This window comes from Vicia villosa, unplaced genomic scaffold (genome assembly GCF_029867415.1).
Source record: "Vicia villosa cultivar HV-30 ecotype Madison, WI unplaced genomic scaffold, Vvil1.0 ctg.001531F_1_1, whole genome shotgun sequence".
Lineage (NCBI taxonomy): Eukaryota > Viridiplantae > Streptophyta > Magnoliopsida > Fabales > Fabaceae > Vicia > Vicia villosa.
The window spans coordinates 155,521-167,697 of NW_026705654.1; the positions used below are offsets into that span (position 1 = coordinate 155,521).

Consider the following 12,177-nt stretch of genomic DNA (forward strand, 5'->3'; position numbering starts at 1 on the left):
AATCCTAATATTATAAAACTTCAACTTAAGGGTATTCTGCCTTGTGGTCCCAGCCCGTTAGATGTATCTGTTTCTTCTGATTCTATTGACTCTAAGGATTTCGATTCTTGGGGTGGTATTCCGGTTTTGCATTCAGGCAGCAGTCCTGGTTCTAGGGATTCCATTGAGGAATTCGAGTCTGAACCTAAGAATTCTGCAGGGCCTGTTCTCTTCCCTGTCTCCGCTCCTTCGGTTCAGTTGGGGACGCTTCAGGAGGTTCACGCTGCTCACTCATCTTCTGAGTCAGCGGTGGACATAGGAAACGTTTCGGTTGGTTTGGGTGGCTCTTTCGATAGAGCGTTATTATCAGTAGGTGACAGGGGAAAGGAGGTGGTATCTGTAAACAGTGGTGATGATGGTTGTTTGGGGTCGGGGGAGGCGATGGCATCGGAGGTTCCATGTTCTACGGATTGTAATAATGTAGTGGGTGCAAAACGAGTAAAATTCAAGAATCTTGCTGAGTTAGGGGGTTGTCCTAACAATAAATTAATGAGGAGGATGAAGGGTTTGAGCAGGAAAGGCAGAATTAGAAAAGTTTCGAGAGCTGGCAGTAAGGCGGGTTCGGATTCGGTGGGGGGTGGTTGTGAGAAGTTGAAGGGGGGGGGGGGGGTAGCTAGCCTGAGGAGTGGTGGTTCTCTGGGTGGGAATATTATGGTGCTCCATGGCAACAATCCGGATAGTTGCTTGATTTCGGTCAATAATGCTAAACAATGGGAGCATGTGAATATTGGGGAAGGCGCTAAATTGAGGTTGGCTATTGATGCGTTAGGGGTGGGTGGTCCAAAAGGAAGGGAGCATTTTGCGACGAAGTTGAACGAGCTAAAAAGTGTGGAGATAGAAAGGTTAGAGTCAAAGAAGGAGAATATGAACAAGTTGAAATGATTGTTGGATCTTTTAACATTAGAGGGGGAGGTAATGCTCTTAAAAGAAGGAGGATTAGTAATATTATTAAAAAAGGCGAGGCCGACATTTTTTTACTTCAAGAATCTAAGTTCACTAATTGTACGGAGGGGTTAGCCAAGAGTCTTTGGAGTAATTCGGATATTGATTTTTCCTTTTCTAATTCGGTCGGCATGTCAGGTGGTATGATTTCTCTTTGGAAGAAAGGTGTGGTGGAGGTTTTGCTTGGTTTCAAAGGGGAAGGTTATTTGGGAATTAAAGTTGTTTGGAAGGGTGACATCTATTATGTTCTTAATGTGTATTCTTCGTGTTTCCTGGCTAAAAAGAAAGAGTTGTGGGCTAATATCTTGACGTTGAGGAACACTTATCGTGATGGAGAATGGATTATAGGAGGGGATTTTAATTCCGTTAAAAATGCGTCGGAGAGAAGAGGTAGAAGGGACGGTGAGTTATCTAGTGGGGCGGAGCTTTTCGGAAAGTTCATTGAGGATGTTGATTTGGTGGATATTCCTAGCAAATGTAAGAAGCTTACTTGGTATAGCGGATGTGGGAGATCGATGAGTAGAATAGATCGTTTTTTGGTGTCTAATGAAGTGGTTAAGAGGCGGGGTTTGGTTGGTCAATTTGTTGGATATAGAGATGTTTCGGATCATTGCCCGATTTGGTTGGTGAAGGATGACTCTAATTGGGGACCCAAACCTTTCAAGTTCAACAATGAATAGTTTTCCCTCCCCTCTTTTATTCCTTTTGTCGAATTGGAGTGGAAGGAGGTGGAAATGGTGGGTAGAGCCGATTTTGTGCTTTGTGAAAAATTGAAAAGATTAAAGGAGAGACTTAGATGGTGGAATAAGACGATTTTTGGTAAGATTGACTTGGAGGTGGAGGAAAGCATAAAGGAGATTAACAAGGGCGATGAGTTGTTGGAGGAATTGGATGAAGAGGATTTCCTTGATTCTTTGAATGGTAGGAGGGAGGCGAATAGGAGGATGTGGTTGAATCTTAGGATTAAGGAGAACATGCTCGTCCAAAAATCTAGGATTAAATGGCTAAATGAGGGGGATTCAAATTCGAGTTTCTTTCATAATGTGGTGAGAGAGAAGAGAAGACTTAATCATATTGGCCCTATTATGTGTCCCAGAGGTTTAGTTGAGAAGGTGGAGGAAGTGAAGGAGGCGGTCCGGTCTCATTTTGCTTCCAAATTTGTTGAGATGGAGGAAGATAGTTTGAACTTAGATGGTATTCCTTTTAAGAGGTTAAGTGATGTTGATCGTGTTTTTCTTGAAAGACCGTTTGAAGAAGATGAAATCAAGGAAGCTATATGGGGATGTGGGAGTGATAAAAGCCCGGGCCCCGATGGATACACTTTCATGTTCATTAAGAGGCGTTGGTTCTTGTTAAAGGAGGATTTTACGCGTTGTTTCATTCATTTTTATGGGGGAGGAACTTTATCTAAGGCAATTGTTTCTTCTTTCTTGACTTTGGTTCCCAAATCTTCCAACCCGGTGGGGTTGGATGACTATAGGCCCATATGTTTGGTGGGTGGTGTGTATAAGGCTTTTTCTATACTTTTAGCGGGGAGATTGAAAAAAGTTTTGAACTCGATCATATCGCCTTGCCAAAGTGCTTTCGTCCCGGGAAGACAACTTCTAGATGGGGTGTTGGTTGCAAATGAAGTGGTGGATTATATGAAGCAAGAAGGTAAAGGTTGTTTGTTATTTAAAGTCAATTTTGAAAAGGCTTACGATAGAGTTTCTTGGAATTTCCTAATATATATGTTGGATAGGATGGGATTTGGAGGTAAGTGGAGGTCTTGGATGGAGTTGTTGATTTTCCGTAGTTTTATGTCCGTTTTGGTGAACGGAAGTCCGATCAAGTACTTTGTGGTGGGGAAGGGTTTGAGGCAAGGTGATCCGTTATCGCCGTTCCTCTTTGTGTTGGTGGCGGAGGGGTTAGCGGGTCTTGTTAAGAAAGGGGAGAAATTGGGGAATTCAAAGGCATCGATATTAATGGTGGTTGTTTAATAGATATTTTACAATTTGCGGACGATACTCTTTTGGTGGGGGAAAGTTCATGGAGGCATGTGTGGGCGATCAAAGCGGTGCTTAGGGCGTTTGAATTGGTATCGGGCCTTGGTATTAACTATCACAAAAGTAAGTTAATCGGTATAAATGTTAGTAATAATTTTTTGGAGGCCGCTTCGTACGTTTTGTCTTGCAAAGTGGAAGGGAGTGTGTTCACCTTTCTTGGTATTAAGGTGGGATGCAATCCGCGGAAAAAAGAGGCTTGGTTGCATCTTGTGACTAATATTCGGAGGAGGCTAGCGGGATGGAAAAATCGATTCTTAAGCCTAGGTGGAAGAGTCACTTTACTTAAATCGGTTCTTAGTTCGCTTTCCATTTTTACTATGTCGTTCTTCAAGATGCCTTCTTCGGTGGTAAAAGAGGTGGTGAGAATTCAAAACAATTTTTTATGGGGTGGGGGAATGGAAGAGAGAAGGAAGATCCATTGGGTGAGTTGGAAGAACGTTTGTCTTCCGTCATCCAAAGGCGGTCTTGGCATTAAAGATGTGAGTGCTTTTAACCTTGCTCTCCTCAATAAATGGAGGTGGAGAATTTTAGAAGGCGGAGAGGCACCTTGGTATAAATTACTTAAAGCTCGGTACGGTGATGTAGTCATGAATTCCTTTTGCGGAGGTATGTCTTCTACTCTTAATACAAATTCTCCTTCTCCTTCTTGTTCTTCTTCGGTGTGGTGGAAGGACTTGATTTCTATCGGTAAGGTGTCAGTGGAAGATCCGATAGTGTCGAATTGTAGGTTGGTGGTTGGAAATGGATTTATCACTCCGTTTTGGGAGTCTCGTTGGGTGGACAATTTTATTTTGAAGGATCTTTTTCCGAAGTTGTATATGGTTTCTAGAATGAGAAGGGTGGTGGTAGCTAGTATGGGAGGTTGGGTGGAAGGTGTTTGGAAGTGGGGGTGTTTTAGTGTTGATACAGGTGTTAATTCCGAGGGTTTGGTGGTGGCGGAGCTATTGGCGCTCAACACGTTGTTGCTTGGCCGTGAGGTCTCCACGGTAGGGAGAGACAAGGTGGAGTGGTGCGGTTCGGGGGAAATTTCGTTCTCCGTAGCCTCTTGTTACGATTTTATTGCCGGGTTTAATTATCCGTTGGGCCCCCCGAATAGATTTGACGAAGCTAAGGATTAGATTTGGAAGGTTCATGTGTCTTTCAAGATTAAGGTGTTCGGTTGGAGGCTTTTTTTAAATAGGCTTCCAACAAAGGATTTATTGTTGGATAGAGGCATTGCTTTGTCGATAGAGAATTCCAAGTGTGTTTTTTGTGGTATTAATCCGGAGAGTTGTGTCCATTCTTTTTTCAAGTGCGACATGGTTAGAGTGGTTTGGAGGGAGATAGAGGTTTGGGTTGGTAAGCCGGAGTCCGTTTTGGAAGAAGATTGTTTACAAAGTTTCATGGCTTGGTACCTCTTTTGTAAAAAGAACAAAGTTAAAGAGGGTAGATGTGGTATTATTTAGTTAGCTATTTTGTGGATATTATGGTTATCTAGGAACGGTTTTTGCTTCCGAAATGAAGGGTGGGATGTCGATAATACGGTTTGGAAGATTAAATCTTTATTATGGAAGTGGTCGTTTTTTGGAGAAATTACGCACCCAATATATAGCTTTTATGAGTTTACAAAAGATCCTTTGTATTTCCTCTCATAATTATATTTGGTTTGTAATTTCCTTTCGGCGGTTTTTTGGCTTTTGTATCCGCCTTTCGTATAAACAGGTTTGAGAACCCTTAGTTCTCCTATTAATTCCATCTTGCTTACACAAAAAAAAAAGTTAACAAGTATTTCTAAGCATTTTCATTTCAACTTACGGAAACAGTAAATAAACTAAGGGTGTAACTTAACGTATACCACATGATTATTAACACCATTCTATACGTTAGACCATTCTATAAGTTAGAGAAGTTATAGACTACAGACAAAATCATTGTCCGGGTCTGCAAGCACAATTAAGTTATCTTTCAAGAATTATGAAGCAAACCATCAGCCATTTTTTGTGTGCTGATTTTTTCCTGCAGCAAGTTATTAAAAGATATAAATAGTTTTCATCCCTAACTAGATTTGTTTAGAAATTTACTGGCATATATGGAAAATATGTTGACAAAATGCATAATATTTCGTTCAATGTTTTCCTTTTTGGCCAATTAAGCATCAACTACTACTTTCTCTTAATAACTTTGCAACAACTACTTCTAACTCCACCCTTCCCGCAAAGTTAGAGTATAAAATCAAAAACCAATTTACAGAAACCTCCATACAAACTCAATAGTTATCCCTCTTTCTTATAACAAGTATAGACATTGTTACCTTGGTGAAAAAATGCACTACTAGTTTTATCTTGAGCTTTATGTCAAAAAGCAGATAGCAGAATCTTCCACACTTCATAAAATATTAGCTAGTAAATCTCATGTTGCACTTGTTAATCCATTTTATTCGTAAGTAGTAGACCCTAAATTGAGTTTAACTTTTAGAAGTTAAACAAAGGAACTTCTGAAAAAAAATAGGCCCAAATACCAATTTCCACATAACAGAGAAGGTACTAGTTGGAAAAACTCATGACCCGAAATGTAAGGGGAAGATCATTTCAATAATCCTATTTCCAAAAGTACAAGTTGCAAATTTGATCCAATATAACAAAGAAAACTAGGCATGATAATAATACACTATCAATCACTATTACATTAGAAAATTTTGATGCAAATAACGTACTCTGTTACAAACACCTACTGACGATCCACTCCGGAGGTGGCCAGAACAACTTGAAATAATCTGGATAATCAGACAAAAGAAAAGTCCGGTGTTGATCCAAGGGAAAAACCCTGATTTCGTTACGAATATAGTTACTACAATAAATCACAGAATTCCCATTGTCCAAATCCAAATCCGACGCCGATATAGCAAACGAATAGCCTCGTCCCAAAAACAAAATCATGTCCCCTAAATTTTCCAACTTCAGCCACCTTTTCTCTTTCTGGTCAAGCCTAAACACATCAATAGGCTCATATTTATCATATTTCTGAACAAGCAACAACTCAGACTCATTTTCCACCATAATGTAAATATCGCCATGGAAATCGAAGCCCGACACAGGCTTAGCCACCAAGTGAACGCTCAAATCTGATCCGATCATCACAGTCTGACCAGTATAGTCGGTTAGACAAGGCCGGCCTTTAAAAATGCACATGCCCCGGTAAAAGCTTGAGACATTGGGGATCTTAGTCAAATCATTGCCTTTGCGACGGAACATCAACATCTCCTCGGAGTTTCTATCGCTTGTGACAATCTCCAGAATTGGTTCCCTGTGAAACGTTGCAACAGAGCGATCATAATGACAAAATTCAATGGTAGATGAATTTTGATATGACTCTCCGCAAATATAAATCTGTTCGATATTAAAGACAGAGAGTTGGCTGAAGTCCAGCACCCTCGAATAAGAAGGTATATTAAGTCTGTGACGTGAAAGGGGTGAAATAGGTTAAACTTTCCGGTTGAAGTTCGACAAATTCTGACCAACCAAGGGCGGTAGAGAGTTTGTTGGTTGGGTGTTGCGGATGGTTTGATGAGAAAGATGTTGTGATTGTATAGTTTGTTGCGACGGGAAAAGTGCGGGAGTTTCAAGGGGAAATAGTTACGAGGTTTTGGTATGGAAAGGCGCTAGGAGGAACAGACAGAACGAAAACGAAGAACGTAGAAATGATTGTTCAGTTTTTGGGATATTAATTGCTGAAGATCTTTTGGAAGCTCAGACCAATCTGCCATGGCTGCTTCACTGGTGGTGGGAATAGAGAGTGTAAAAGGGGTGAAAGAGGAATTAGGGTTAGGGTTTTGATTATAGAATCTCTCTTTTTCAATAAAGGAGATAGAGCGGTCGAAATCAAGAAATTGATTTGGTCACGCTAAGGTCATATCACAATCTTTCTCAAATTTCCATATTTAGGATAATCTTTCATTCATTCTGAATAGGCTTTGAATGCATAACTACCGGCCCATTGAAAATAATGGGGTTTGGAAGTTGGTTAACTTTCCTCGCAATAATAACTACATCTCTCCATTTCTCAATGATTGTTTAGTAATCCATGGCTAAGTGGTATCTAATACACACCCTTCTTCAAACGCAATGGGGGAAGAATGCACTACTAGTTTTAGCTTTAGTTTTATGCCAAAAAGTATGTTAAAGCATATAGCATAATTTTCCACACTTCATGGATGAAATATTAGCTAGTTACCCTCTTCTAAATTTTAATCAATGAACTATGTCCAAGACTTATAGTCCTTACATAAATCTCATGTTGCATTTGTTAATCCCTTACTCATAAGTAGTTTTAAGTCAGAAAAGAAATTCTGTCAAAAAAAAAAAAAGTCAGAAAAGAAATAGTTGTGTATAAGAAAAAAGCTAAACAAAGAAGTTATGAAAAAAATAGAAGCACAAATACAAATTTCAACTTAACAAAACAGGTATTAGTTGCAAATTTTATCTAATCTAAAAAAGAAAAGTAGGCACACCAGGAGGTATTAGTTGCAAATTACATTAGGAAACTTCAATGCAAATAACATACTTTGTTACAAACACCTACGGACGATCCACTCCAGGAGTGGCCAAAAGAATTTGAAATAATCTGGATAATCGGACAAAGATGAACTCCATTGTTGGTCCAAGTGAAAAATTCTCATTTCACTCTTTACATCATAATTATCATTATCATTACAATAAATCACAAAATTATCATTATCATTACAATAAATCGCAAAATTCTCATTGTCAAAATCCGAATCCAACGCAGAAGCAGTAAGCGAATCGCATCGCCCAAAAAACAAAACCGTACCCCCTAAATTTGCTAACTTCAACCACTTTTTCTTTTTCTGGTCAAGCTAAACACATCAATCCTTACCCGCTCGTCAACATAATAATCATCAATATAATTATTATAATACTCTTCATATTTGTGAACTAACAACAACTCAGACTTATTTTCCACCATAATGTTAATGTTGCCATGGACATCGCCACCAAACACTGGCTTAGCCACCAAATGAACGATTAAATCTGATTCAATCATCACAGTCCGACCAGTTGGATAATTTTAATTTCCCAAAGATCTAAGGCTTCTAGATAGGTCTTCATTTTCAAAGCCTAAATTGAATAATTTTATCCGTCAAAAACCGAATGAGCGATGAAAAATCGAGTTATGCAACCATGAAAATCGCTTGAACTGTTCCCACAATTTATGCTACTAATTTGTTATACACTTATACTTACGAAAAAAGATGGACAAGCTCAAAATCACGTGAAAAGTTTTAATTATCAAATATTTTTTCCCTTTTCCAAATTTGAATGAAACTCTTCTCCTACTCCATATAGGAAAATTAAGAGCAACCTTGTGAAACTGATTACAAATATAGTATTCACTAATTATTTAAACCTTAAGGCATAGCTTTGTGTTTTGCAGATAAGGCCATTTGGTGAAGTTGATAAATTTGATTACATGTTGGGAATTAACAGTGCCTTGTGATGGAGCCAGTTTTACATATTAGTGCTCATGATATGTAACTGATGCAAACAAATATAGTTTACAGAAGCAAGAAAAAGGTTAATATTTTGATGAATTGAGCATGAAACTGGTAACACCAAATTAGAGATAAGGCACGAGATTACTCCTTACTACCTTTTAATGAGAAACTATAAATACTAGATTGGTAATGTAGTTGTATCGTTACTCTAATGTCAAACCCAACTTTATGTTGCAAGCAATAATCATATATAAATGGAGATTATGGTCTTCAATGTAGGACTGGAATTTGAAAGCAATCAACCTCAACTTGGATATTTATCTTGGCAACTATAACATTGAAAAGGAACAAACACAGACTTGGAATCATTGTTTCTAAATGGATTGTAACTGGAATGCACAATTCTTTTAATTTCATTAACATCATATACTACTACGGGACTACAAGATTCTCTTCTGAGGCCGCCAAAACAAACTAAAGATGGATTAGAAAGAATTCTTCAATACCTACGAAAGAAAATATGGAAAAGTTAAATAAGAACTTTGAGCTTTATACCAAAAATCATGTTAAAGCATATAGAAGGATCTTCTACACTTCAGGGATACCATACTAGCTAGTAAACCTCTTCTAAATTCTAACGAATGACCTACTTCAAAGACCTAAATTCTAGCTAGTAGACCCTAATTTTTGAGTTAAACAAAGGAACTTATGAAAAAAATAAAATCCCGGACACCAATTTCAACTTAACAAAGAAGGTATTAGTTGGAAAAACTCATGTTCAAAATGCAAGATGAAGGTCATTTCAATATTGCTATTTCCAAAAGCACTAGTTCCAAAATTTATCCAATATAACAAAGAAAACTAGGCACAATATTACACCATCTATCACTATTACATTATGAAATTTCAATGCAAATAACTTACTTTGTTACAAACACTTACTGATGACACCTACTGATGATCCACTCCGGAGGTGGCCGGAACCACTTGATATAATCTGGATAATCAGACAAGGGAAAAGTCTGTCTCTGGTCCAAGTGATAAACACTCAGTGCAGTATCTCCAAAAACATTATCATAATGGTTACAATATATCACAAAATTCCCATTGTCGAAACCCAAATCTGATGCACAAGCAGTGAACGAATATCCTTGCCCCAAAAACAAAACCCTATCCCCTAAATTTGCCAGCTTCACCCACTTTTTCTCTGTCTGATTAAGCCTAAACACATCAATTCTTACAGGCTCATCTCCATCATAATCATCATCATAACCATCATAATCATCATCTTCATATTTGTGAATTAGCAACAACTCAGACTCATTTTCAACTATAATGTTAATGTCCCCATCGCCATCAAACACAGGCTCAGCCACCAAATGAACGCTCAAATCTGATCCAATCATTACAGTCCGACCAGTTTCGTCTGTCACACAAGGGCGGCCTTTAAAAATGCAAATGTCTCTGCGGGATTCCGCCACATTGTTGATCTTGGTCCAATGATCATCCCCACAACGGAACATCATCAGCTCCCGAGAGTCATTCCTGCGTGTGAGAATATCCAGAGGTCGTCCCCCCTGAAACGCGGCAACAGACTTATCATATTGATGATATGCAATGGTAGATAAATATGGATATTGGGTTATACCCTGAATATACATGTGTCCGATATTGAAGACAGAGAGTTGGCTGAAGTCCAGTACGCGCGGATAAGAAGGTATAATAAGACTGTGAGGTAAAATGGGGTGACATGATTTAAACTTTCCGGTTGAAGTTGGACTGATTCTGACCAACCAAGGGCGGTATAGAGTTTGTTGGTTTGATGTTGTGGGTGGTTTGATGAGAAAGATGCTGTCTTTGAAGAGTTTGTGGATATCTGAATCATTAGAGTCAGAGAATTGCGGAAGGTTGAAGGGAAAAAGGTTGTGAGGTTTTGGTATGGAAAATCTCCATGAGGAACAGACAGAACGAAAGCGAATGAGGTAGAATTGACTGTTGAGTTTTTCAGATATTAATTGCAGGAGTTCTTTTGGAAGCATAGTCCAATCTGCCATTGATTTTTTTGGGAAAGGTTTGGTGGTGAGAGTGACGCTGGAAATAATCTGCCATTCATTAGGGTTAGGGCTGAGATGGCAAAAGCCACTGTTTTATGATTTTTTAAAACTAAGAAATTCAATAATACTTTAAGTCATTTCATGTGTGGCAATAAGAGACTTAAAAGAAGTCTATATAATTATATATCTTTTTATTATTTTAATTATAGCAAAGCATCTCTAAGAAGAAAGAAGAATATTATAAGTCGTTGTATTAGATGAAACAAAAATTAATTTACTAATTAAGTTTTATAGGCAAACTCTATTAAAACTTTTTAACAAAGGACTCGTGCGTTTGCACGGATAGCGTAATTTCGATATAAATATTACTATATTTATGGTTAAGAAATATATATAAAATTATATAGAGAAAAAATATCTTAAAATAGGTATGTCATATAAATATTAGTTTAAATGATTAGATTATATTATTTGTTAGGATATACAGAAATCATGTTAACTAATATATGAGTATATGATGTAGTACACTTTACACAGAGACATAACAATTGACTTATTGACTTTATTCCGTTCATAAAAGATACAATATTCGTATGTCCGTCCCGTCCCGCACCCATGACTTTTTCCCGTTTATAAAAGATTTATAATTTATTGCCGTTTTATAAAAGTAATTGTATCTATAATTGACTTTTTCTCGATTATAAAAATATTTTATACTTATTCCATTTATAAAAGTAATTGCATCAACAATGAATTTTGTAACATTTATAAAAGTAAAAAACAAAGTAATCATTTTGTATTTGGTTATTTAGTTTTATATTCCATTAAAAAAAATCTAATACCTATGTTTTCAATTAACCCACTTTTTAAACTAACTCCCATTAAAAAAAAGAAGTTAATCTAGTAACCTACAATCACATTTTAAAAATTTTATTTCTAATTGATTTATAACAAAAATAATAATAATTAAAGAATTTGTTGGAATTTTGTGTCAAGCCTCTTGATTAATTATGGATCAAAGAATTGCTCTCTTTCTCAATTTAGATCAAGTTGAATAAGCAAATTTTATCTATGTAAATTCTTGTTCTTTACCTTGTTCTAGCCATTGTTGTAATTTTGTTTGCACTAGTTTGTAGTTTATCATTACTACAAACAGTTTAGTTTTTGTTCCAATTGTTCATTCATCAAATTCATAGTGTCTGTCTTCCTCCAGAATAACTAATGTTCTCTATGCCTAATGCATCATGCTTAGCTTGTATAAAATATGACTCGAGAATAAATTTTAATTCGTGCACACATCTCAAGTTACCTTTGCTACATAGTAACTTTTGAAGATTAGTGCTCGCGTGGATGTAGCTGATGCAAATAATATAGTTACATAAGCAAGAAAAAGCAAAAACACAAAAATGTGACGGATTCTAAAAGTTGCTATAATAGTTTGATGAAGCAATATTAATAAAGTAATTCCTTGATTAAGCATGAAACTCGTGACACAAAAGAGATAAGGAAAGTTTATGCTTTTATACCAACAAATTAAAATAGAACAGTAACGACTAAATGAATGACAATGACAATTGTCTAAAATTTTTATGAACTAGAATATTGC

At 37.1% G+C, this 12,177-nt stretch overlaps 3 protein-coding genes across 3 annotated transcripts; 1 reads left to right on the plus strand and 2 right to left on the minus strand.

The window, feature by feature from the left end:
* The first annotated feature begins 917 nt into the window (after positions 1-917).
* Positions 918-1,661, plus strand: LOC131635678 (uncharacterized). The gene has a single exon (XM_058906315.1). It carries the CDS (start codon positions 918-920, stop codon positions 1,659-1,661), a length of 744 nt encoding a protein of 247 aa, XP_058762298.1.
* A 4,009-nt stretch (positions 1,662-5,670) lies between these two features.
* On the minus strand, positions 5,671-7,052 carry LOC131635687 (F-box protein SKIP23-like). The gene has a single exon (XM_058906325.1). The coding sequence runs from the start codon at positions 6,260-6,262 to the stop codon at positions 5,723-5,725; it is 540 nt and encodes a 179-aa protein (XP_058762308.1). The 5' UTR covers positions 6,263-7,052; the 3' UTR covers positions 5,671-5,722.
* A 1,774-nt stretch (positions 7,053-8,826) lies between these two features.
* On the minus strand, positions 8,827-10,571 carry LOC131635679 (F-box protein SKIP23-like). Its single transcript, XM_058906316.1, has 2 exons — positions 9,442-10,571; positions 8,827-9,023 (listed from the first exon to the last, which is right to left on the minus strand). The coding sequence occupies exon 1, from the start codon at positions 10,569-10,571 to the stop codon at positions 9,456-9,458; it is 1,116 nt and encodes a 371-aa protein (XP_058762299.1). The 3' UTR covers positions 8,827-9,023; positions 9,442-9,455.
* Between the last annotated feature and the right edge of the window lie 1,606 nt (positions 10,572-12,177).